The sequence below is a fragment of the Ranitomeya imitator genome, chromosome 2 (genome assembly GCF_032444005.1).
Source record: "Ranitomeya imitator isolate aRanImi1 chromosome 2, aRanImi1.pri, whole genome shotgun sequence".
NCBI classification, from domain to species: domain Eukaryota; kingdom Metazoa; phylum Chordata; class Amphibia; order Anura; family Dendrobatidae; genus Ranitomeya; species Ranitomeya imitator.
The window spans coordinates 458,958,403-458,985,856 of NC_091283.1; the positions used below are offsets into that span (position 1 = coordinate 458,958,403).

At 44.2% G+C, this 27,454-nt stretch overlaps 1 protein-coding gene across 1 annotated transcript in view; it reads left to right on the forward strand.

The window, feature by feature from the left end:
* Window positions 1-27,454, forward strand: part of LAMA5 (laminin subunit alpha 5) — a 165,912-nt gene that overhangs the window by 112,456 nt on the left and 26,002 nt on the right. Inside the window, exons 22-42 of the mRNA XM_069751180.1 lie at window positions 232-388; window positions 3,171-3,309; window positions 5,674-5,816; window positions 5,895-6,001; window positions 6,345-6,498; window positions 6,572-6,732; window positions 6,811-6,919; window positions 7,026-7,123; window positions 7,206-7,374; window positions 7,758-7,884; window positions 8,287-8,426; window positions 8,508-8,623; window positions 8,862-9,070; window positions 9,329-9,533; window positions 12,467-12,611; window positions 17,690-17,830; window positions 17,911-18,072; window positions 20,615-20,719; window positions 20,811-20,894; window positions 21,007-21,237; window positions 27,307-27,417. Coding sequence (XP_069607281.1) covers window positions 232-388; window positions 3,171-3,309; window positions 5,674-5,816; window positions 5,895-6,001; window positions 6,345-6,498; window positions 6,572-6,732; window positions 6,811-6,919; window positions 7,026-7,123; window positions 7,206-7,374; window positions 7,758-7,884; window positions 8,287-8,426; window positions 8,508-8,623; window positions 8,862-9,070; window positions 9,329-9,533; window positions 12,467-12,611; window positions 17,690-17,830; window positions 17,911-18,072; window positions 20,615-20,719; window positions 20,811-20,894; window positions 21,007-21,237; window positions 27,307-27,417 — 3,013 coding nt within the window. The remainder of the gene's footprint in view (window positions 1-231; window positions 389-3,170; window positions 3,310-5,673; window positions 5,817-5,894; window positions 6,002-6,344; window positions 6,499-6,571; window positions 6,733-6,810; window positions 6,920-7,025; window positions 7,124-7,205; window positions 7,375-7,757; window positions 7,885-8,286; window positions 8,427-8,507; window positions 8,624-8,861; window positions 9,071-9,328; window positions 9,534-12,466; window positions 12,612-17,689; window positions 17,831-17,910; window positions 18,073-20,614; window positions 20,720-20,810; window positions 20,895-21,006; window positions 21,238-27,306; window positions 27,418-27,454) is intronic.

Genomic DNA, 27,454 nt, shown 5'->3' on the forward strand with positions numbered 1-27,454 from the left:
GGTTTTGAAGGCAAAGGATGGTCACACCAAATATTGATTTGATTTAGATTTCCTTATTCACTTTTTTTTATCAATTAACAAAATGTAATCAATTAACATTTTTGAAAGCATTCTCACTCTGCAGCATTTTTTCCACACCTATGTAAAATTTTAGCACAGTATTGTATATTGGTATCCTTCTACCAGGAGCAATTAAATATTTTTTTCTTATGTTTTTTTTTACTTCTTTAGACCTGGCAGTGGCTATTACTTTCCAGACCTGCATCACCTGAGATTTGAAGTGGAGGATGGTCGCACAACGGATGGAAGACCAGTGCGCTTCGGGTACAACCCTCTGGAGTTTGAAAACTTCAGCTGGAGAGGATATGCTCAGATGTCTCCATACCAGGTATCTCGGCCTATACCATGATCCATACTGGAAATTCTATTAATATTTATTCACTATATTGCTGATTTTCATTGGAAACTGAGTTCTTGTAATACAGGAGCAGCAGTTCTTGTTATGTACATTAGATTACTGGAGTAATTACAATGCTTCAGATCACCAGACAAACTCTGCAGTCATCAAAAAGGGAGATTGCAGATAAGAGACCAGCAGATTGACTAGAGAGTGCAGCTCTGGAGTATAATACAAGATGTAACTCGGGATCAGTGCAGGATAAGTAATGTTATGTATGTACACAGTGACTCCACCAGCAGAATAGTGAGTGCAGCTCTGGAGTATAATACAAGATGTAACTCAGGATCAGTGCAGGATAAGTAATGTAATGTATGTACACAGTGACTCCACCAGAAGAATAGTGAGGGCAGCTCTGGAGTATAATACAAGATGTAAGTCAGGATCAGTGCAGGATAAGTAATGTAATGTATGCACACAGTGACTCCACCAGAAGAATAGTGAGGGCAGCTCTGGAGTATAATACAAGATGTAACTCAGGATCAGTGCAGGATAAGTAATGTAATGTATGTACACAGTGACTCCACCAGAAGAATAGTGAGGGCAGCTCTGGAGTATAATACAAGATGTAAGTCAGGATCAGTGCAGGATAAGTAATGTAATGTATGCACACAGTGACTCCACCAGAAGAATAGTGAGTGCAGCTCTGGAGTATAATACAGGATGTAACTCAGGATCAGTACAGGATAAGTAATGTAATGTATGTACACAGTGACTCCACCAGCAGAATAGTGAGTGCAGCTCTGGAGTATAATACAGGATGTAACTCAGGATCAGTACAGGATAAGTAATGTAATGTATGTACACAGTGACTCCACCAGCAGAATAGTGAGTGCAGCTCTGGAGTATAATACAGGATGTAACTCAGGATCAGTACAGGATAAGTAATGTATGTATGTACACAGTGACTCCACCAGCAGAACAGTGAGTGCAGCTCTGGTATATAATACAGGATGTAACTCAGGATCAGTACAGGATAAGTAATGTAATGTATGTACACAGTGACTGCACCAGCAGAATAGTGAGTGCAGCTCTGGAGTATAATACAGGATGTAACTCAGGATCACTACACGATAAGTAATGTAATGTATGTACACAGTGACTCCACCAGCAGAATAGTGAGTGCAGCTCTGGAGTATAATACAGGATGTAACTCAGGATCAGTACACGATAAGTAATGTTATGTATGTACACAGTGACTCCACCAGCAGAATAGTGAGTACAGCTCTGGAGTATAATACATGATGTAACTCAGGATCAGTACAGGATAAGTAATGTAATGTATGTATACAGTTACTCCACCAGCAGAATAGTGATTGCAGCTCTAGAGTATAATACAGGATATAACTCAGGATCAGTACAGGATAAGTAATGTAATGTATGTACACAGTGACTCCTCCAGCAGAATAGTGAGTGCAGCTCTGGAGTATAATACAGGATGTAACTCAGGATCAGTACAGGATAAGTAATGTAATGTGTTGTGAATTCTGTGGCCAGGCTCCCTCCTGTGGTCGAGAGTGGTACTTCGGCTGGTTCTGTCTATGAGCTTCCTTTGGTGGATGAGAGTGTTACTGCGGCTTCTGAGTTTCCTTCCTCAGGTGATGAGGTTAAGTTGTTAGGTGCTGCTCTATTTAACTCCACCTGGTGCTTTGATCCTGGCCTCCAGTCAATGTTCTAGTATTGGTCTTGCTTCCTCCTGGATCGTTCCTGTGGCCTGTCCATCCTGCATAAGCTAAGTTTTGCTTGTGTTATTTTGTTTGCTATTTTTTCTGTCCAGCTTGCTATATTGGTTTTTCTTGCTTGCTGGAAGCTCTGAGACGCAGAGGGAGCACCTCCGTACCGTTAGTCGGTGCGGAGGGTCTTTTTGCCCCTCTGCGTGGTTGTTTGTAGGTTTTTGTGTTGACCGCAAAGCTATCTTTCCTATCCTCGGTCTATTCAGTAAGTCGGGCCTCACTTTGCTAAATCTATTTCATCTCTGTGTTTGTATTTTCATCTTACTCACAGTCATTATATGTGGGGGGCTGCCTTTTCCTTTGGGGAATTTCTCTGAGGCAAGGTAGGCTTATTTTTCTATCTTCAGGGCTAGTTAGTTTCTCAGGCTGTGCCGAGTTGCATAGGGAGCGTTAGGCGCAATCCACGGCTACCTCTAATGTGGTGTGTTAGGATTAGGGATTGCGGTCAGCAGAGTTCCCACGTCTCAGAGCTCGTCCTTTGTTTTTGGTAATTGTCAGGTCACTTTGTGTGCTCTGAACTTCAATGTCCATTGTGGTTCTGAATTACCTGTTCATAACAGTAATGTATGTATACAGTGACTCCACCAGCAGAATAGTGAGTGCAGCTCTAGAGTATAATACAGGATGTAACTCAGGATCAGTTCAGTATAAGTAATGTATGTACACAGTGACTCCACCAGCAGAATAGTGAGTGCAGCTCTGGAGTATAATACAGGATGTAACTCAGGATCAGTACAGGATAAGTAATGTAATGTATGTACACAGTGACTCCACCAGCAGAATAGTGAGTGCAGCTCTAGAGTATAATACAGGATGTAACTCAGGATCAGTACAGGATCAGTAATGTAATATATGTGCGCAGTGACTGCACCAGCAGAATAGTGAGTGCAGCTCTGGAGTGTAATACAGGCTGTAATTCACAATCAGTTAGCTGTGTACATTACATGTTATTGATTATAATACATTCCCTATATTTGCAGCCAAAGGTCATATTAACCATCAATGTGACTTCCCCTGACCTCTTCCGAGTCGTGTTCAGATATGTGAATCGTGGAGTGGACAGCGTTTATGGAAAGGTGTCACTCATTGAAGAGAAGAAGTTCAATGCTTGTGCCAATTGTAAGTATCTCCCGGCCAGTGACAAGTGGTACATTCCTCAGAGCAGACAGACAGGCTCTGCTGACTTCAGAGTGTCTCATTAGGCAAGGCCAGGGGGTGGGAGCGAACACAAGATCGGCTGGTTGTTCTAGTCACAAATGTCATGGAAATGAAGCTGCTCTCATTTCCTACAGGATATATTTGTTCTGGAACGTAATTACAAGGCTCATCTATCTTGCTGCCTGTAAAGAGCTTTGCTGCGTGGGAAGCCAACATTTGGAGACTCCTATGGTCATAGGACAACTGTGAAAGCTCATTACTTGTGATAAACCGAAAACATTCAGCACACTAGCCTATAGGGCAATTGCATGAGTAGCAATTCCATAATATATGTCTAATGTTGACATCTATTCCTCTGCATGTAGTAGTGTTCTAATAATAGAGTGGGGAAGACTTTGGAGTTCCCTAAAGCTTTACTGTCAGCCGGTCCGTAGCCACGTGATGTTTTACGACTGTTTCCTCAACTATAGTTAGAATGGAGTCTGCCAAAATAGTCTACCTGTGCTCTATTGAAGATCAGACTGTATAGTTCGTCCGCTCTATTTTCACATCAGAATAATGGAGGTATAAGTGGAGGACCTGGCACGCTAGTACCGCCAGAGACACCTCATTGATTGCAGGGGAAACCGTGTAATGCTTCATTTCTCCTCCGGGGGTGCTGTAGTGAAATGTCATCTGTGCTGTTGGTTTCTTCCTAGAGTACAGCTGATTATTTGGGGTCCCACCAGCCCCCCTCCATCATGTTATTATCTGGTCATTAGGTGAAAATGGCGTACTGCATGCCCGCATGACGCCAGCCTTGCACCTTACATGGTGCCTAATTCATTAAGAGGCGCATACCACTTATTGAATTCATCGCATCTACTGTGGCGTGTGTCGAACCAGAAATGTTACTCAACACAAGATAAAAGGCCACACTTTTGATAAATTTGATAGGCAAACATGGCAGCTCCCCCATCCTGCCCCAGCACCTCTCATTTGAGGCTAATTAAAACTGACCGAAAGTTGCTAAACATTTGCACTTTTGAGATCATGAGTAAAGGTACCTTCACACTAAACAACGCTGCAGCGATCCAGACAACGATCCGGATCGCTGCAGCGTCGCTGTTTGGTCACTGGAGAGCTGTCACACAGACCGCTCTCCAGCGACCAACGATGCCGGTAACCAGGGTAAACATCGGGTTACTAAGCGCAGGGCCGCGCTTAGTAACCCGATGTTTACCCTGGTTACCATCCTAAAAGTAAAAAAAAACAAACGCTACATACTTACCTTCGGCTGTCTGTCCTCGGCGCTCTGCTTCTCTGTACTGGCTGTGAGCACAGCGGCCGGAAAGCAGAGCGTTGACGTCACTACTCTGCTTTCCGGCCGCTGTGCTCACAGTGAGTGCAGGAAAGCAGAGCGCCGGGGACAGACAGCGGAAGGTAAGTATGAAGCGTTTGTTTTTTTTACTTTTAGGATGGTAACCAGGGTAAACATCGGGTAACTAAGCGCTGCCCTGCGCTTAGTAACCCGATGTTTACCCTGGTTACCAGTGAAGACATCGCTGAATCGGTGTCACACACGCTGATTCAGCGATGTCAGCGGGAGATCCAGCGACGAAATAAAGTTCTGGCCTTCTAGCCCCGACCAACGACATCACAGCAGGATTCTGATCGCTGCTGCGTGTCAAACTGAACGATATCGCTAGCCAGGACGCTGCAACGTCACGGATCGCTAGCGATATCGTTTAGTGTGAAGGTACCTTAAGACTCCATAGTTGAAACGCATTGATCGTCCTCACTGGTGTTCCAGGTGTTTGCTATGCAGATTTTTTGAAGAACTTTATACTTTATTAGTTGTCCAATAAAGCTTTACAAAGTTTGAGCCGCCTCCGCCTTCAGCTGGATCATTTCTTCTCTTGTTTAAACTTTTGCAAAACTCCATGTTGTGCAAAAATTAGCGACTCTTCATAGCCATACCCCATTTTTCTGACATTAAAACTTTGATGAATTGGCCCTTATGTGTTTATTTTATCAGACTAGTTATATTGAATGCGGCAATAAAAAATATATATATTTTTTATACATTCTATTGTTTTAGCGGCCTATCGGCATCCTATGAGAATGCCACAAAACAGAATTGCCAGAAAAGATACCCCAGGATTGTTATTCCATGGGGAACACTCTAATTGACCAGAACAGTTACAGGACAGCCTCATTAAGCTTTATATTCATGGAAATTGAAAATCTCATTAATAATGAACCATATGTCAACGGGAACTAGCAGCCAGGACCCCTACATGGTTGTAAGATCTTGAGATTATTCTGACCCTTTTACCCTTGTAGGTTCTGAACAGATCAAGCAGATCGTGTTTCCTCCCAGCAAAGACCCAGCCTTTGTCACTGTACCGCATGGAAGTTTTGGAGAACCCTTTGTCCTAAATCCCAACACGTGGTCTGTAGTGATAGAAGTGGAGGACGTGCTCCTGGTGAGACTCCAGGTTCTTCATACGCAGCTGACTCCCTGGGTTGAGTCTCTGTTCCTCATAGAGTTTCTTCTTCCGTAGGATTACTTCGTCCTTCTTCCTAGTGCTTACTATGAGGCTCCGATCCTCCAGGTGAAAGTGTCCGAGGCCTGCACCTATTCACCTTCCCAGGAGAAGAGCAATCAAAAGTAAGAAAAACATGTAATTTATGATGTGCTCAATCAAGGTGCACCTGTCTGCCAAATGAGACCGGTTGGGTCACACAGGCAATCACCGTGTGACAGAAATGTGCTGTTTTTTTTCCAATGTTAAAGCCACATTAGCAAGTGACATTGCACTCTGATTTGTGGTGCAGCAATAGCTGGGGAGGCACTGCCAACCTATTATGTGTATGATGGCCATCATTCTATATAGGATCTGTGCAGGCTATATAGTTATGCTATATAGTTATCTGTGTAGGTTATATAGTTATGTGCATGCACGCCAAGACTACGTACACATTGATGTGCATGCAATTGTATTGTCTTTCAGTTGTCTGTTGTACAAATACCTTTCATTGGATGAATTTCCATCATCGGAAGGCATTGAAGGTGTCTGTCGTATGGATAACAGCCTTCCACGTCCATGTCAGACTGAGCAGATCACTCCCCGACATCCACCACTCATAGGATGCTATGGAAGTGATGTAAGTATGGTGCCAGCTCTTCTTGCTTGGTGGCCGACACTTGTAAACATTGACCTTTGACATTGTCTTTTAGATTGATGTCCTGTTCCACCTGCCAGTCCCCCACCCGGGTCGTTACGCCATTGTTGTTGAATATGCCAATGAGGAAGACCTTCAGACCACCAATGTGGCAGTGAACTCTCCCCAGATCACACCACAGCAGGGTACCTTCACATTCTACCCTTGCAAGTTCAGGTCAGTCAACATTCAGAGGCTTCCAGCTTCTTCTGGTAACCTGTTTATGATTTGACTTGGATCCAATGTGTGTTGCAGTTTTCTGTGCCGTGGGGTAGCTTTGGATGCCCAACAGAAGGTGGCCTTTTATGATCTCAATACCGAAGTCACCATTCGTTTCTCTGCAGACAAGACACAACTGTACTTGGTGAGTCTTGTTGAAGAGGCCACTGTCCTCAATTTATCCACAGTTTCCACTAAAGACTACACTGAACCCATGTTTTATGGTGCTTATTGGTCTGACTCTCTTTCAGGGTAAGATCTTCTTGATACCTGCTGATCAGTACGCCATGGAATATATAGAGCCCAGAGTTCATTGTATTGCTGTTCATGGGTCTTTCAACCCTAGCAGGTACCATTTGGTGGTCACATCTTGAGTGGCACATTCACTCATTTTCCCTGAGTGCTTTCTCACCTGATACCTTTGTCCACAGTGGTTCTTGCACCCCATCAAGATTCCATAAACCATCTCAATCTGTGGTGCTAACCGAGGGGAAGACAAGGACAGATGCCAACAATGGCCAGAAGGTGCCATCCCTCCCTGCACCATTGCCACCAACAGCTGTAGATGCTACTAAACTAATTCGGTTACAGTCTCCAGAAGTGAGTGATTAATGTAAATGAAATATCAATGGGTTAAATTTGGCTTTTCATAAAATTTGAGCCTTTCTCACTCATTTCATTGGTGGCACATAATGATCATGTGTAGTAGCTTTTTTGGAATATAAAGTAGCTTGAAATTCCTGGGTCTGAATTGTATCAAGGTCCCCTCCTGGCCCAGATCTAGAGGTTCATTGACCCTCAAAGAGCAACCTGTATAAAAAGTTTACCCTTATCATAGTGTACCCTCCTATTCCAAATAAGCCTATGTTTGCCTGGTGGTGATGCCAGCTCTGCTATTACTCTGAATAGTAATGCTGATGCTTTTTTATATCTTTACTATAACACACACTGTTCTTTTCATTTCTTCCTCTTTTCTCATCCAGACGGAAGTCACCTATAATGGCCATGTTCAGAACCCTGGACTTTATGCCTTCATTATCCACTACTATCAGCCTGCACAGCCCTCATTTACTGTTGAAGTTCAAGTCCATGGTGGACGTGTATGGCGGGGTGAGATCTTAAGATGTTTTGAGATAGCATATTGTCCATAAAAATCCAATAGTAGAATAATAGATGGTGCAAATTGATTTGCATAATTTGGTCCAGAAACCTCATCTGATATCTTTTGGCTCTGGTCTGGAGCCCTGTGAACCACCTCTTACCTGACGGTATCACCAGCTCCTCTTTGGTTAGCCGGCCTGGTGCAATGTTATCATTGCAGCGTTCTGAACATGTGACATCGTGACAAGCAAGCTAATCAAAAAAGGGCCATGGATGCTGGTAGGAGGTGCTTTGCAGGGCTACTATCTGACAGCCATAGATTACTGATGTGTCCTCTGGACCTAATCTTAAGAATTGATTCCCACCATCTCGAAATCCATTGTGTTATATCTGCCCTATTTCTTCTCCTAGGTTCAGCTAATGCCACATTCTGCCCCCATGGTTATGGCTGCCGGAGCTTGGTCCTGTCTGAGGATCAGGCCATACTAGATATTAGCGATAATGACCTGACAGTCACCGTCCAAGTCCCTGATGGCAAGATCATCTGGCTGGTAAGTGACTGTGAGTTTCTTGTGTGATCTGGTCAGTTGTCCAGACTCGCGCTCCGTCTGATCCAGGATCTCTTTTATTAGGAGTACGTCCTGGTCATTCCTGAGGACAGTTACAGCTCCAGTTACCTGGTGGAGGAGCCTCTGGACAAATCTTACAACTTCATCAGTCAGTGCGGAGCCAACAGTTTCCAGAGCAAGTAAGTCTCCTCCTCTGTCTCCCAGCATGTCCTGACTGACTGTTTCACAAGTTAAGCACCAGCTGGGGCATCACAGATTGGAGACCACAGATATTGTGTATGGCGGCCTTTTTCATAGCAACCCTCTCCTCTTAATAAATGGTTCTCCCTGCAAAGTGTTGTCCATCTTACCTCTTTAGTAAGAAGCTTGTAATATTCCTCTTTTCCCTTTTTCTTCTGTGTCTCTGTTTTGCTCCAGCCCAGCCACCTCTAAATTCTGCAGAGATGCTGCGATCTCTCTGTCCCTCTTTTACAACAACGGGGCCCAGTCCTGCAATTGTCATGAAGCTGGCTCTCTAAGTACGACATGTGAGCCATATGGAGGCCAGTGCTCCTGCAAGCCCAACGTGATCGGGCGAGATTGTGCCCGCTGCGCTACTGGATTCTGGGGATTTCCTGACTGCAGATGTAAGTCTCAGATTCCTCCAAGAATAATGATGAGCATAGCAACATAGTAGAGAACATGGACATAATGAACATTCATGATAAGGCCTCATTGGGTAACAAGTATTTGTTCTGTACATGTACCCATCCCAACCATATATAAAACATATTAGGAAGTTGCGAGCTTTTCTTTGCTCAGTGATTACGTTTTAATCGTGCCCCTTCTGGTCATTCCCTATGTTGCAGCGAGCAATGATATATCCATCTTCTTCATTTTTTCAGCCTGTGAGTGCGGATCTCGTCTCTGCGATGAAGTGACCGGACAGTGCATATGCCCTCCACGCACAGTGATCCCTGAGTGCACAGTGTGCCAGCCCCAAACATTTGGTTGTCACCCTCTGGTGGGCTGTGAGGAGTGTGACTGCTCCAAGACTGGGCTGCAGAACATAACCCAACCAGGATGTGATATTCAGACGGGACAGTGCACGTAAGTGACAGCACCACCATGCTGTGGAAAAATCCTGCATGGTTGGCTCTCTCTGCAGTAAACGCGTCATGTAACTTTGCAAATTCATTGTTTTACTTAATGCTTTTTTTTTGTTATTATACTCTAGCCACATCCATAGCAGCAAATACAATTCTCCTGAGTGTGTTTGCACTGTGTGATTTGTCTATTCTTCACTATTAGGCCGACGTCACACTAGAGAGTATGAGAGGCGCAAAAACTACGCATTGCACACTGACCAATGATTCTCTATGGGCCTGCTCCTATCTGCCATATATTTCTCGGCCGTATTTTACGGGCGTAAAAAATCGCAGCATGCTGCGTTTGTCAGCATATTGCGCAAAAAATCTGCCAATGAAATGGGCAAGAAAAATACGGATTACACACGGACCATCAGTGTGACTTGCGAGAAATACACAGCGGTTTTCTAGAGAAAAGCCGGCAATTCAGTGCGGTATACAGTAAAATCACACTGACAGGTTAGAATAGAATAGATCAAATAAATGTCTACACAGTATATATATATATATATATATATATATATATATATATATATATATATATATACTATCATTGAGACACGTATATATATATATATATATATATGTATTTATATTTCATACAAAGCTAGATAGCAGAAAAGCCGGTAATTCAATTGCCGGCTTTTGCTATCTCCTTCCCACACCCGACAGGATATGAGACATGGTTCACATGCAGTAAACCATTTCATATCCCTTATTTTTTTACATATTCCTCACTACTAATCTTAGAAGTGTATGTGTGCAAAATTTGTGGACTCTAGCTGTTAAAATAAAGGGTTAAATCACAAAAAACTGGCGTGGGCTCCTGTGCAATTTTCTCCTCCAGAATGGGAAAGCCGGTGACTGAGGGCAGATATTAATAGCCTAGAGATGGACCATGGTTATTGGCCCCTCCTGGCTAAAAACATCTGCCCCCAGCCACCCCAGAAAAGGCACATCTGTAAGATGCGCCTATGATAGCACTTGGCCTCACTCTTCCCACTCCCGAGTAGTGGTGGGATATGGGGTAATAAAGGGTTAATGTCACCTTGCTATTGTAAGGTGACATTAAGCCTGGTTAATAATGGAGAGGTGTCAATGAGACACCTATTCATTATTAATCCAATAATATTAAAGGGTTAATAATACACACACATTATTAATAAAGTATTTTATTTAAAAAAAAAAACACACATGGGGTTATAAAATCTTTATTATACACCTAATCCACCTGAAGACCCTCGTTCTGTAAAAGAAAAAAGCAACAATATCCCATACCTTTCCGGCGCTTAATCATGTCCCACGCTGTAAAAACATCAGAAGGGGTTAAATAATTTTACAACTAGGAGCCTGCTAATGCAGCTGGGCTCCTGACTGTCAAATCAGGGGAATGAATTGAAAGCAGGGGAACGTAGTATCGTAGATTTGCGGTGCTGCGCCCCCTTCTGGTATAAACTCATATGAACTCTAGCGTGAGAAAATAGAAAAATTCCCACGCTAGAGTTCATATGAGTTTATACCAGCAGGGGGCGCGGCACCGCAAGTCTGCGATGCTACGTTTCCCTGCTTTCAATTAATTCCCCAGTTTTTACAGTCAGGAGCACAGCTGCATTAGCAGGCTCCTGGCTGTAAAATTATTTAACCCCTTCAGATAGATTTAGAGCGTGGGATGTGACACAGCGCCGGAAAGGTATGGGATATTGTGGCTTTTTTATTTTTGTTCTATTACAGAACGAGGGTCTTCAGGTGGATTAAGTGTTTAATAAAGATTTTACAACCCCATGTGTGTTTTTTTTCAAATAAAATACTTTATTCTTAATGTGTGTGTGTATTATTAACCCTTTAATATTATTGGATTAATAATGGATAGGTGTCTTATTGACACCTCTCAATTATTAACCAGGCTTAATGTCACCTTACAACAGCAAGGTGACATTAACCCTTTATTACCCCATATCCCACCGCCACTCGGGAGTGGGAAGAGAGAGGCTATGTGCCAGAATAGGTGCATCTTGCAGATGTGCCTTTTCTGGGGTGGCTGGGGGCAGATGTTTTTAACCGGGGGGGGGGGGGGGGTAAGGGGGGCAATAACCATGGTCCCTCTCTAGGCTATTAATATCTGCCCTCAGTCACTGGCTTTCCCTCTCTGAAGGAGAAAATTGCGCGGCAGCCCACACCAGTTTCTTCCGTGATTTAACCCTTTATTTTAACAGCTAGCAGCTAGAGCCACCAAATTTTGCACACAGACTCTATTAACATTAGTAGTGAGGAATATGTAAAAAAAAAAAAAAAAAAGGGATATGAAATGGTTTACTGTATGTAAACCATGTCTCATATCCTGTCGGGTTTGATAAGGAGATAGCAAAAGTCGGCAATTGAATTACCGGCTTTTCTGCTATCTAGCGCTGTATGAAATATATATATGTCTCAATTTATTGAGATATATATATATATATATATATATATATATATATACTGTATATATGTTTTCACGAATATTTGAGCCCATGGATCCATTATATGTCCATTTTGCAAGGTTGCGAGAAAGAAGCGCAGTATGGATGCCATCTGGATTACATACGGAGGTTAACATGCGTAAAATACGCAGACACACCCTGCCTACGGGTGACATACGGAACAATGTTTTGGGATCATTTCTACGTATTATGCCTTTAAAATACGGACCGTTTTTCCCTACGCTGAGTGTGACGCCGGCCTTAGACACGTAGTGCTCTGCTCTATGGTTCTGGAAAAACATGAAAAATTTTACTTTGGTTGTGAATAGAGAAGAAATCACATTATAACTAAGCAGGGTTTAGGACTTATTTTGTTTATTTTTTCGTGCAGCAATTCCATCTGTTATCGACATTAATGCAAACCATTTGCTTTTTGTAGGTGTAAGCCAAACATAATGGGACGCCGATGTGAAAAATGCGCACCTGGTTTTTATGGATACCCCAACTGCAGACCCTGTGATTGCAACCGGGCAGGAACTGAGCAAAGTATATGTGATCCTGTTACAGGACAGTGTCTCTGCAAGGTACAGGAATTGTACTAGGACCATGATGCACGGCCTGACCGCCAGTCTCCTGACCCCAACTTGGCAGCCAGGGCCGGCGTCAGCACCCGGCACAGCGGGCAAATGCCGGGGCCCTGGGGAGAGAGGGGGGCCCACTCATGCTGTCATAGATACAGCTGGGAGAGCAGAGCAGAGCAGGAGAACATGCTCTCTCCACCTACAAAGTCACTGCTGGCTGCGTTCTCTTAACCCCTATGTGCCAGCTCTGACACAAGCATCTTATCACTCAGTGAGTGCAGCCAGGCAGGCACACATAGGGGTTAAGAGAAGGCAGCCAGTGTGACATTGTTTGTGGGTGGAGAGAGCACGTTCTCTGCTCTGATCTCCGCCCCTGGCTGGCTGCCGTGCTGCTGAAGTTATGAGGCAGATTCAGGAGGAGCTCCTAGTCCTACCAGTGCATGAGTGAGTGGCACTGCTATATACTATGTGGGCTGCTATATGCTACGTGGGCTGCTATATACTACATGGGCTGCTATATACTACGTGGGCAGTGTTATATACTACATGGCTGTGTTTATATGCGATCATGAATCGGGGTATGTGTTAAAGGGGGGGCCCACTGAGACTCTTTCGCCCAGGGCCCTCAAAAACCTGGAGCCGGCCCTGTTGGCAGCTTTATATATGCCTACAAGGAGGCTGTTGAATTCCGGTCAGAAGACCTGCTGCTGGTCTGTGAATCACAGTCCATGACATACAGATGTGTGAATGCAGCTTAACTGCAACTTTACTGTACTGTAAGATACATTCACCGTTGCCTGCTTTGGAAATCTTGACTTGTTAAAAGGGTCTGGCAATAATAAGCTAATTGCAATATTCCTACTGGGACCCCAAGGAATCGAGTGTGATTGGTGTGGTTACTAGGCAGTAAGTGTTTACTTTCCATGCAGCGCCACCACAGGAGAAGTAAGGCATAAGGCTATGTGCACACATTGCAGATTTGCCTCTGTAATTTTTTTTGCGGATTCTGCATCTCTTGGCAGAAAACGCAGGTGCGGATTTGATGCATTTTTTATGTGGATTTGCTGCGGATTTACAGTGGATTTCTTGCGTTTTTACTCCTGCGGATTTCCATAATGGAATGGGTACAAAAACGCTGCAGATCCGCACAAAAGAAGTGACATGCTACTTCTTGTAATCCGCAACGTTTCCACGCAGAATTTTCCACACCATTAGCACAGCATTTTTTTTTCATTGATTTACATTGTACTGTAAATCACTTGCGGATCTGAAGCGTTTCTGCATGGAAAAAAAGGTGCGGATCCGCAGGAAATCCGCAATGTGTGCACATAGCCTTACACAGTACCAATTCATATCAATGTATTTTTTAAATAAAGCAGGTCTAGCCATGTTCTACAGAGCAAGAGGTACTCCTTGTGATCCCCTCTGGGCAAGAAGTAAGGACCTTAAAAAGAGGAGCCCTGTATCTAGTGTGTGTATATATATATATATATATATATATATATACTGCTCAAAAAAATAAAGGGAACACTAAAATCCCACATCCTGGATATCACTGAATGAAATATTTCAGTTGCAAATCTTTATTCATTATATAGTGGAATGTGTTGAGAACAGTAAAACCTAAAAATGATCAATGTAAATCACAACTAAGGCTACGTTCACACTAGCGTTATGCTAGTTTGCGTCGGGTTTTCGTCGGGCGACGCAGCGGCGACGCATGCGTCATGCGCCCCTATATTTAACATGAGGGACGCATGCGTTTTTGTTTGTTGCATTGTGCGACGCATGCGTCTTTTTTGCCGCAAGCGTCGGACCAAGAAAACGCAACAAGTTGCATTTTTCTTGCGTCCAAATTTCGGCAAAAAACGACGCATGCGTCGCAAAACGCAGCATTTTTGCATGCGTTTTGGTGCATTTTTGCGGCGCACAACGCTAATGTGAACATAGCCTAATATCCCACGGAGGTCTGCTCAGTAGTGTGTGTTGCCTCCATATGCCTGTATGACCTCTCTACAACGCCTGGGCATGCTCCTGATGAGGCGGCAGATGGTCTCCTGAGGGATCTCTTCCCAGACCTGGACTAAAGCATCCACCAACTCCTGGACAGTCTGTGGTGCAATGTGACTTTGGTGGATGGTGCGAGACATGATGTCCCAGATGTGTTCAATCGGATTCAGGTCTGGGGAACGGGCAGGCCAGTCCATGGCTTCAATGCCTTCATCTTGCAGGAACTGCTGACACACTCCAGCCATATAAGGTCTGGCATTGTCCTGCATTAGGAGGAACCCAGGGCCAACCGCACCAGCATATGGTCTCACAAGGGGTTTGAGGATCTCATCTCGGTACCTAATGGCAGTCAGGCTACCTCTGGTGCCCCCTGACGAAGGTGTTCCGAAACGCGCGTTGGGGCGGGCGCCGGGACACCCACTGGCCAGCACTTGCTTGCAGTACACGGTGATGTATTTTGATTACCTGATTTTTTGGAACTTCCTCCTTTACTACTACTCCTCTGTATATGCAGTTCTATTGTGAGCAGGGTTTTGTATTAAGGTGATGCCTTTTTTCTCCCGTGTACTTTTGTATTTCGTATGCATACATATTTAGTAATAATCTGTCTTCAGATAATATATGCGGCCGATGTGGGTGCCTAGCGCCTGGTGTTTATTGTATTGGTGGCTTTTCCGTTGCTGCTACCACTTCTATGTCTTCCCTAATAAAGTATTTTCTGTATTTTCAAGACCTGAACTGTTGAGTGGAAGTTTTTCCTTCCCCCCCCCCCCCCCCTTTTGTATTAGTATATATCAACAGTTGGTCGACTATTAAATCCATGGCAGACTTGGTCCTATTCAGTTTGAATACATTTATATTTATTTATTTTTATATGTAGTGACCATGTATTGTTACTGTCAGCCGTCTGTCACCATTTCCCTTTTTTATTGTTCCCCCCTTTTTTTTACCTCTGGTGAGCACATGGAGGGCTGTGCGGCCCTCCAAAGAAATGCCACCCACACCATTACTGACCCACTGCCAAACCTGTCATGCTGAAGGATGTTGCAGGCAGCAGATCACTCTCCACGGCGTCTCCAGACTCTGTCACGTCTGTCACATGTGCTCAGAGTGAACTTGCTTTCATCTGCGAAAAGCACAGGGCAACAGTGGCGAATTTGCCAATCCTGGTATTCTGTGGCAAATGCCCAATCATCCTGCATGGTGTTGGCCTGTGAGCACAACCCCCATCTGTGGACGTTTCTAACCGTTTGTGCAGACACATGCACATTTATGGCCTGCTGGAGGTCATTTTGCAGGGCTCTGGCAGTGCTCCTCCTGTTCCTCCTTGCACAAAGGCTGAGGTAGCGGTCCTGCTGCTGGGTTGTTGCCCCCCTACGGCCCCTCCACGTCTCATGGTGTACTGGCCTGTCTCCTGGTAGGGCCTCCAGCCTCTGGACACTATGCTGACAGACACAGCAAACCTTCTTGCCACAGCTCGCATTGATGTGCCAACCTGGATGAGCTGCACTACGTGAGCCACTTGTGTGGGTTGTAGAGTCCATCTCATGCTACCACAAGTTTGAAAGCACAACCAACATTCAAAAGTGATCAAAACATCAGCCAGAAAGCATTGGCACTGAGATGTGGTCTGTGGCCCCCACCTGCAGAACCACTCCTTTATTGAGTGCGTCTTGATAATTGCCCATAATTTCCATCTGCTGTTTATTCCATTTACACAACAGCATGTGAAATTGATTGTCAAACAGTGTTGCTCCCTAAGTGGACAGTTTGATTTCACAGAAGTTTGATTTACTTGGAGTTATATTCTGTTGTCTAAGTGTACCCTTTATTTTTTTGAGCAGTGTGTGTATATATATATATATATATATATATATATATATATATATATATGTATATATATATATATATGTATATGCTGTTGATATGAAATTCTCATCGGATGTCGGTAGCAACCCATCCAATCCCCACATGCAAAGAAAACAAACCATAGATGTCCATGAATTAAGTTATGTAATAATGAGAACAGTATTGAACACATGAAAAAATGGAGGTGCAAAAAGCTATGGAATGTCATGACACTAGCTGAAATCTATCAGTAATTAGAAAAACAAACCTACCACTATGTGAAAAATAATATCAGCTAGTTCAATTAATGGCCTATAAAATGGTGTCTCATTACCAAGGTGCCACACAAGAAACATGATTGAAAAAAACAGTGACCTGTCTCAAGGCCGTCACAACCTTATTGCTGCAAAACACACTGATGGCAGCGGTTACAGAAGAATTTCTAATCTAATAAAGATTCTGGTGAGCACTGTTGGGGCCATAATCCAGATATGGAAATAGCATAATTTCCACCACGACCAGGTGCCCTTCACAAGATTTCAGACAGAGAAGTGAAAAGAATTTTCAGAAGAACTGTCCAAGAGCCAAGGACCACCTGTGTAGAGCTACCTACAGGTATGACCTGGAATGAGCAGGTGCATTTTATTCAAAGAAAACCATAAGTAATGCACTCAATCTTCTGGCCTGTATGCACGCTCACCACACAAGACTCTTTCGCTGAATAAATAGCATGTTCAAGCTCATTTAAACATCGCTCAACAATATTTAAACAATCCTGTGAAATACTGGGAGAGAACAGTCTGGTCAGATGAGACCAAAATTGAACTGTTTGGATGACTTAATACACATCTTGTTTGGAGGCCAATATATGCAACTAGTTTCTTCATTCAGGAGGCATCTTGAAGCCGTCATCACCAAACAAATGCTGTTATACGAAGTATTAAGGTAATTTCAGTAAGTGCGTTCCATACTTTTTCCCTGTATCATTTCTCATTATTACACATAACTTAATTTATGGACATCTGTCGGTTGAATTCTTTGCCTGAAATATATTTAATCCTAGCGGTGGGGAGCAAAGTCTATTTAGCATCCTTAAAGGTTCTGTATTGAAAGGGTTGGTGATGTGTATCAGGATTTGCTACCAGCACTTGGGTGACCCATCTAAATCTCACAATGTGATGGCTGCAGTGAAATTCCTTGAATATTTTTTTTTCTATTTCTAGGAAAATGTTGAAGGTCACAACTGTGAGCAGTGTCGCTTGGGCACTTTCTTCCTGGATTCTGACAATCCTAAGGGCTGCACCCGCTGCTTCTGTTTTGGAGCCACCGATCGCTGCCACACTGGGTCCAAGTACCGTACTCAGGTAAGCAACACCCTAAGCACTGATAAACCCCCTCCTCTACTGCTCCACACTTCTTGGACTCATTTTTTAACATCTTTCAGTTCAGTGACATGAGAGGATGGATTCTAGTTGGAGGAGATCGCCAGGAGGTGGAGATCACAGAACTTCTTGCAGAAGGTCTCATTGAGGCTGATCTGAGTGATGTTCCGGATGTCTACCAGGAGTTCTATTGGCATGCACCACGCAGCTACCTCGGGGATAGGGTGAGCTAAAATCTAGAGCCTAAAAAAAATTGTTATATTAGCTTTCACATATCAAGAGCAAAGCTCTGGGTGCAATATTTGGGGAGCAGCACTTGTATGAAGCCAGGGATCAGTAATAGCTTTATTTCCTGGTTCTGTGTCTGGATGGAGGAGATGGAGCTGTGAGAGCAGCACTGTACAGCCTCCTGTGAACCTAGGGAAGAATACAGGAACTTTTCATCTTGTTTTCACCCCTCTTACTAATTACAACCTGTTGTTGTTACCGCTCCTCTTTACAACACTCAGTGACCGGAGGGGAGGGATTCAGGAACTTTTCTTCATGTTATCACCCCTTCTTACTAATCACAGCTTGTTATTGTTATGTCTGAACAGCCCTCAGTGACTGCAAGGAAAGGATAAGTTGCATTTACACTGAAAGATTATTAAAAATGAACGTTCTTAAGAATACTTGTTTCACGATAATCTTTCAGTGTAAACAGGCTGCCGACCATCCGATGACTAAGCAAAACGGTCATTCTTTAGGTGAAATGATCTTTTGTGCAACCCAAAACTTCATTGTTCTCAGCAATTTTTCAGGGCTCGCACTGCCGAGCGCTCTGACTATATCACCCAGTGCACATAGTTTACTGAGGTCTGCCTATGTATACAAGCTATTAAATGACCAATGAAGGAAAGGTGGATCCCGCAATCGCACAAAATGGTAGGAAAAAAAAATGTGGATCTAAAACATCACATTTAGGGCTGACACTCATCTGCGTTTATAAAATTGGTCCGATGTTCCTGAAAAGTCAGACGAGTGTCATGTGAGTACAATGCGATTTTTCTCACCTAGCGTCCATCCATATGACATGCGTTTTTAACATCCACTTTTACATAAAGGAATTCTTTGTCATTTCAAGCTAGTTTACTAACTAAAAAACAATCTTAGATACAGATATAGATAACCAGCTGAGGGAAAGCGGAAAGCTAGGGGATGATGATCATAATCTGGGAAGGGGGTAATAAACAAAGAGCTTCCCAGGCTATTAATATCAGCTCACAGCTGTCCAGTTAGCCTTTACTGGTTATTAAAATGGGAGGCCCCCCAAAAAAATATGTGGGCCCCACTATAATTAATAACCAGCAAAGGCTAGGCATACAGCGGCAGGCTGATATTTACAAGCTAGGAAGGGGCCATGAATATTGGTCCCCTCCCAGACTAAGAAAATCAGCTCTCAGCCACCCCAGAAATGGCGCATCCATAAGATGCGCCAATTCTGGCGCTTCATCTCCGCTCTTCCCACTTGCCCTGGTTCGGTGGCAAGTAGGGTAATCGTATTGGGGTTGATGTCAGCTTTGTATTGTCAGCTGACATCAAGCTCAGGAGTTAGTAATGTAGAGGCTATATGACACGCCCATTACTAACTCCATAGTCATAAATGTAATAAAGACACACAGAGTAAAGTACTCTAATTGAAATAATTTCACAGATTCCTTTATTTCAAATAAACACTCTGCACCCTCTTTAACCCATTTGCTAATGTAAAATCAAAAGTAATAAACCACCATATTCCTCACCTGTGCAACACCAATCCCTTTGTCCCACAAAGAACTCCAACTCTGCTACATTTGGATGGTTTGTTGAGCGATGGCACGATACGAGTGCTCAGCAAGCTAGCTGGAACACACTGTCGCAGGTGCGTGAGAATGCTCCAGCGGTGTCTAGCCCTGACATGAGAAAGGTCACCGGAGTTCATAGTTCTAATGAACCCCGGTCACCTCACAGGTGTCACCACTCGCTCTTTGAGAACTTTCTCACAGCGAAAAGTGATGTCAATGAGGTGACTTGGGTTCATCAGCTATGAACTTCAGTGGCCTTTCTCACATCAGTATTACACACTGCAGGAGTGTAATCACGCTCCTGTCTCAGTGTGTTCTGGCTGGCTTGCTGAGTGGTCGCATTTTTCCATCGTTCAGCAAACCATACGGATGTAGCAGATCTGGAGTTCTTCATGGGACAGCATCACATAGGGATTCTCGGAGGACAGGCGAGGAATATGCTGGCTTATTATTTTTTAATTTACAGTAATAAATGGGGAAAAAGAGGGACATGGAGTACAGTATTTATTTAAAATAAAGGGGTTTATGTCTTTCAGTTAAAGGACTTTATTCTGGCTGTGTATTTTTTACAATATTACTATGGGGTTAGTAATGGGTGGTGTTTATAGATGCCTCTCCATTACTGACACCTGGGCTTGATGTCAGAGGCAATAAAACAGCTGACATCAACCCCAACCCTATTACCCCACTTGCCACCACACGCCATTTCTGAGGCGGCTGATGTTCTTAGTTTATGTGTGTACTATAGACATAGGTTGTAAGTTACATGTATGAAGTCTGCGCATTCTGAAATTTTATATTTACGCTGTTGGGTGACTCAATATTTGTGTAACTCAGACTTTTACTTGGTGAAAAATTTCATGGAGGCGTCCTAGTGATCTATGGCATTTCCATATTATGAAAGGTGTCTATTACACTTAATAACTTGATTCTTTGAGCGCAGGTTTCTTCTTATGGTGGGTTGCTGAGATACGAGCTAAATTCTGAAGCCATCAGAGGAGACCAGATCTACATTCCTGTGGAGCGGCGGCCAGATGTCATACTGAAGGTATAGGGCACAAAAGCACAACTTATTTTGGAGATTATTCTTTCAGTTTCATTGCAATGTACAATGAGGTCTTTTGTGTCATTTTCTATAGGGGAACCAGATGAGTATTGCCTACCTGGAGCAAAGATATCCTTTACCTGGAGACATACACAAAGGCAAGGTCCACCTTATAGAGGTAAAGCATGGTGACGTCAGTCTGATAGAGCAGAACACTAACCAACGAAACCTGCCCAAGCTGAAAGGAGGATCTGAATCCATAAATCTCCTATGTTCCTTTTGGTTTTCAGAGTAACTTCATTCACATCGGGACCAATAATCCTGTATCTCGTGAAGACATCATGATGGTTTTGGCAAATTTAGAGGCGTTGCACATTCGAGCTTTGAATTCCCAATCCTCTGCAATGGTGTCTCTGCGCCAGGTTGTTCTGGAGATTGGCCAGGGGACAGGTGTTGGAGTGAGGGCCAGCAATGTTGAGCTGTGTATGTGCCCTGCCAACTACCGGGGTGACTCCTGTCAGGTATCTAAACAGTTTCTCAATGTTGTCAAACACTCCACCCCACGACTACCATGCTGTTCCCAGAGTGATAGTTGGCTTCTCACTGCTAAACCACATCATTAGGAGACAAGGGTTCATGGAGTGTCCTGAGAACTTATCTCCAAGATGGAAAAATAGTCAGCCTTCTTTGGTCGTCAGTGACTAGTGCATCAGGCTCTGCCTTGTTTATCAGAGCCCATGAAATTCTCTGCTACTGTACCAGCCATCTGGAGTCATAACCAGTCAGACATCATGTATGTATAGTGGTCCCATTCTGCAAAAGTGTCTCCATGGTAGTGCCTCCGAACAATAGTTGATCTCTATGGGTACGTGCCAACAACCAGGAATTGGTGAGGTTTTCACACTGCATATTTCTGCAGTGTCAAAACTGCAGCGGCCAGATGTTACAGCATAGTGTATGGGATTTATAGAAATACCATGTCCGCTATGTGTGCATGTGCACCTGCGGATCACCCATGGAAACTGATATGTGGTGTGTCTTTCAGGACCGCAGCATGTCAATTTCTCTTCCGGAGACGCCAGTCTCCGCAACAGAAATTTAATCGATTAGAATGTATTGAATGCAGTAAATCCGCATCATTCAGTGAACACATGCGGTTTTACCTGCATTCAATAGAACGCAGCTTTTTGGATGTAGCGAAAATACGCTGCATCCAAAGCGCTGCTACGTCTGGATCGTGGGCACATAGCCTATAACAGCCATACTACAACAATGCAAAAAATATCCAACAACAGTACTGGTATTACAAAACCATCCTACAACAGTACCCCTATAGCAGAGCCATCTAACATACAGTGGAGAAAATAAGTATTTGATACACTGCTGATTTTGCAATTTTGGTTTTCTCACCTACAAATAATGGAGAGGGCTTTAAGTTTTATTGTAGTTACACTTCAACTGTGAGAGACAGAATCTAAAAATAAAAAAAATCCAGAAAATCAAATTGTATAATTTTTACATAATTAATTTGCATTTTATTGTATGAAATAAGTATTTGATGCAATAGAAAAACAGAACTGAATATTTGATACAGAAACCTTTGTTTGCAATCACAGTGGTTGGACGTTTCCTGTAGTTCTTCACCAAGTTTGCTCACACCGCAGTAGGGATTTTGACACTATCCTCCATATAGATATTCTCCCGATCTTTCAGGTTTCAGGGCTGATGCTGGGCAACATTGCGTTTCAGCTCCCTCCAAAGATTTTGTATTGAGTTAAGGTCCGGAGACTGGCTAGGCCACTACAGGACCCTGAAATGCTTCTTACGGAGCCTCTCCTTATTTGCCCTGGCTGTGAATTTCAAGTCATTGTCATGCTATAAAATCCAGCCACGAGGGAAGGAGGTTATTGGCTAACATCTTGCAATACATGACTCCATCTATCCTCCCTTCAATAAGGTGCGTTATCCTGTCCCCTTTGAAGAAAAGAGCCCTTAAGTATGATGATTCCCCCACTGTGCTTCATGGTTGGGACAGAGTTCTTGGGGTTGTACTCATCCTTCTTCTTCCTTCAAACACAGTGAATAGAATTGATACCAAAAGTTCTATTTTGGTCTCATGTGACCACATGACTTTCTCCCATGCCTCCTCTGGATCATCCAAATGGTCATTGGCGAACTTCAAATGGGCCTGGACATGTTCTGGTGTGAGCAGGCGGATATTGCGTGCCCTGCAGGATTTTAATCCAAGATGGCGTAGTGTTACTAACCGGAATGTTTGAGACTGTTGTCCCAGATTTCTTCAGGTCGTTGATCAGGTAGTTCTGGTCTGATTCCTGACTTTTCTCAGAATCATCATTACCAGATGATGAGAGATCTTGCATGGAGCTCCAGACCGAGAAAGATTGACAGTTATCTTGTGTTTCTTCCATCTATATATATATAATTGTCTAAGGGTTTTTCCGTCTGTCTGTCTTTCTGTCTGTCTGTCTGTCCTGGAAATCCCGCCACTCTGATTGGTCGAGACCGCCAGGCCTCGACCAATCAGCGACGGGCACGGCATCGACGTAGAAATCCCTCGTCTCTGATTGGTCGAGGCCACCAGGCCTCGACCAATCAGCGACGGGCACAGCGACGATGATGTCATAAAGGACGTAGACATCCCACGTCTCTGATTGGTCGAGGCCGCCAGGCCTCGACCAATCAGCAACGGGCACAGCGACGATGATGTCATAATGGTTGCCATGGCGACGATGATGTCATGAAGGTTGCCTCGACCAATCAGCGACGGGCACAGTCTGCCGCGAATTCTGGAATCATCATTGTCCATATACTACGGGGACATGCATATTCTAGAATACCTGATGCGTTAGAATCGGGCCACAATCTAGTTTTCTAATAATTGCGCCAACAGTTGTTGCCTTCTCACCAAGCTGCTTGCCTGTTGTCCTGTAGCCCTTCACAGCCTTGTGCAGGTCTACAATTTTGTCCCCTGTGTCCTTAGACAGCTCTTTGGTTTTGTCCATGGTGGAGAGATTGGAGTGTGATTGAATGTGCGGATAGCTGTCTTTTATACAGGTAACGAGTTCAAACAGGTACAACTAATACAGGTAATGAGTACAGAGTAGGAGGGCTTCTTAAAGACAAATTAGCAGGTCTGTGAGAGCCAGAATTCTTGCTGGTTGGTAGGTGATCAAACACTTAATTTAAGCAAAAAATTATTTAAAAATCATGCAATGTGATTTTTTTTTTAGATTCTGACTCTTACAGTAGAAGTGTATCTACAATAAAAAATTACAGACCTCCCCATTTCTTGTATGTGGTAAAACTTGCAAAATTAAATACTTATTTTCCCCACTGTAGAGCCCTTTAAGCATAAACATGCTCTACAGTCCCCTATTGCTGAGCTATTCTACAATAGTCCCTCATATAGCATGGCTTATATAACACCAGTGCTCCTTTGAGCAGCGCTATTAAACAACAGTGCCCCCTAAGAACCTTCCAACAACAACACCCCCATAACACAGTCATCTAACACTGCCCCTATATATGAGCCATCCATAAACATCACCCTTATAGCAGAGCCATCTAAAAATGTTGCCAGTATAGTAGGACATCTATCAAAATTGTCTATAGCAGACCCTTCCAACAACAGTGCCCCTACAGCAGAGCCTTCCAACAACAGTGTCCCTATAAACCTACAACGAATCCGTGGCCAAAACGGAAAAAAGCCCCCTAGTGGCTAATGCATATATACCGAAAAAGAGTTTGCTCAACAGGAGCAGCGCAATCTATAATCAGATAATCAATGGGCGACCACATAGGGGCCCACATAAATGATATCTCCTAAAACAGACTGCCTGAACAACACGGGGGTATATATCATAAACAATTTATTTTATTAGACATATATCATACAAAATAGGGACAAGGTGCAACAAGCAATTGTAAATGGATAGAGAGCAGCTAAAAAGACTCTGGCACTAAAAAAGATGACACAAGTTGGTGCCAGAAAAGAAAAAATATATACACACGTCTCAGAAACCCGGCCGCGCACATATATTAAGAGAGGTTGACCACTGATATTATGTCCGGTTAGTGGTAAATTTGATATGATAATAATAGAATATATAATTAAATGCTGATGAAGGTTTTGAAATATTCTAGTCTCCCACTAGTTCGCAGTCAGACCCAAATGGGCTGCAGGCTGCCAATTATACCACTATACAGCCGGACTCACCAATTGCTCCTATTGACAAGCATGGCTGTAAGGAAGTAAATAAGTCTGGATGGTTAACGGCAGTAAAACAGCTCAAATACTCAGTGTGAGATGAAGTAGTACAATTAGTCTAAGAGGTGAGCCATTACATCTGTCAGTGGTGCCAGAGCAGGTAGTGGTCATAGTCAAACAACAATGCGTTTACCTTGTGACATGATCCTCTCAGTGTGCAGCCACGTCTGTGAGACACGCTATGTCTCGACGCGCGTTTCACCGCCCACGGCTTCGTCAGGAGGCGTGGTTAAAAGGTAAGGGTCACGGTTATAAATGTTGGACGCTGGGGGCCAATCAGCGAATCGGCCCGCCGCACGACGCGTACAATGGGAAGGAGGACTTCCGTCATCACTTCCCATCACCACGGCAACGCGCTGGACTCCCCCAGGTGAAGGGCGGGTGCAGCGCGCGAGCAAAGCGCGTCTGCGCCTCAATGAATCCACAAAGTGTGGGCCGCAGCAATTGGAGATGGCGTGCTACTGCCCGCAATGCCCCGCCCCCAGAGGGGAGGCCCGCCGCGCGACGCGGACGACGGGAAGGAGGACATCCGTCAACACTTCCCATCACCATGGCAACGCGCCGGACTCCCCCAGGAGAAGGGCGGGTGCAGCGCGCGAGCAAAGCGCGTCTACGGTTTCTGAGACGTGTATATATATTTTTTCTTTTCTGGCACCAACTTGTGTCATCTTTTTTGGTGCCAGAGTCTTTTTAGCTGCTCTCTATCCATTTACAATTGCTTGTTGCACCTTGTCCCTATTTTGTATATGATATATGTCTAATAAAATAAATTGTTTATGATATATACCCCCGTGTTGTTCTGGCAGTCTGTTTTAGGAGATATCATTTATGTGGGCCCCTATGTGGTCGCCCATTGATTATCTGATTATAGATTGCGCTGCTCCTGTTGAGCAAGTGTCCCTATAGCAGAGCCTTCGAACAACAGTGTCCCTATAGCAGAGCCTTCGAACAACAGTGTCCCTATAGCAGAGCCTTCCAGCAACAGTGCCCCTATAGCAGAGCCTTCCAACAACAGTGCCCCTATAGCAGAGCCTTCCAGCAACAGTGCCCCTATAGCAGAGCCTTCCAGCAACAGTGCCCCTATAGCAGAGCCTTCCAGCAACAGTGCCCCTATAGCAGAGCCTTCCAGCAACAGTGCCCCTATAGCAGAGGCTTCCAACAGTGCCCCTTTAGCAGAGCCTTCAAACAACAGTGTCCCTATAGCAGAGCCTTCGAACAACAGTGTCCCTATAGCAGAGCCTTCCAACAACAGTGTCCCTATAGCAGAGCCTTCAAACAACAGTGTCCCTATAGCAGAGCCTTCGAACAACAGTGTCCCTATAGCAGAGCCTTCCAACAACAGTGTCCCTATAGCAGAGCCTTCGAATAACAGTGTCCCTATAGCAGAGCCTTCCAGCAACAGTGCCCCTATAGCAGAGCCTTCCAGCAACAGTGCCCCTATAGCAGAGCCTTCCAACAGTGCCCCTATCGCAGAGGCTTCCAACAGTGCCCCTATAGCAGAGCCTTCAAACAACAGTGTCCCTATAGCAGAGCCTTCGAACAACAGTGTCCCTATAGCAGAGCCTTCCAACAACAGTGTCCCTATAGCAGAGCCTTCGAACAACAGTGTCCCTATAGCAGAGCCTTCCAGCAACAGTGCCCCTATAGCAGAGCCTTCCAGCATCAGTGCCCCTATAGCAGAGCCTTCCAGCAACAGTGCCCCTATAGCAGAGGCTTCCAACAGTGCCCCTATAGCAGAACCTTCCAGCAACAGTACCCCTATAGCAGAGCCTTCGAACAAGTGTCCCTATAGCAGAGCCTTCGAACAACAGTGTCCCTATAGCAGAGCCTTCGAACAACAGTGCCCCTATAGCAGAGCCTTCGAACAACAGTGCCCCTATAGCAGAGCCTTCCAGCAACAGTCCCCCTATAGCAGAGCCTTCGAACAACAGTGTCCCTATAGCAGAGCCTTCAAACAACAGTGTCCCTATAGCAGAGCCTTCCAACAACAGTGCCCCTATAGCAGAGCCTTCCAGCAACAGTACCCCTATAGCAGAGCCTTCCAGCAACAGTACCCTTATAGCAGAGCCTTCCAACATTACCTCATATCAGTGCCCCCCTGTAGCAGTGGAAGAGGGCATAAGTCTGTGACAGAAGCATGCAGACGCTACATACCCCTTGCTATGGTGGGCACACTCTAGGATAGGCATATCACAAGTGGAGAACTCTGCATTAATGTGGGGATATAGGTATCTCTTTAAGACATACAATATTTGGACTAGCTGCTCACCCATCCATGAATATCTCCCTTCTCTTATGATAGGAATGTGCCCCTGGATTTTACCGTGACAAGGGTCTTTTCCTAGGCAAGTGTGTGCCCTGTAGCTGCGGCGGGCATTCTGACCAGTGCTTACCAGGGACAGGCACATGCGTGGTGAGTTTTATTGTTCTATGTTTCCCAATCAGAACAG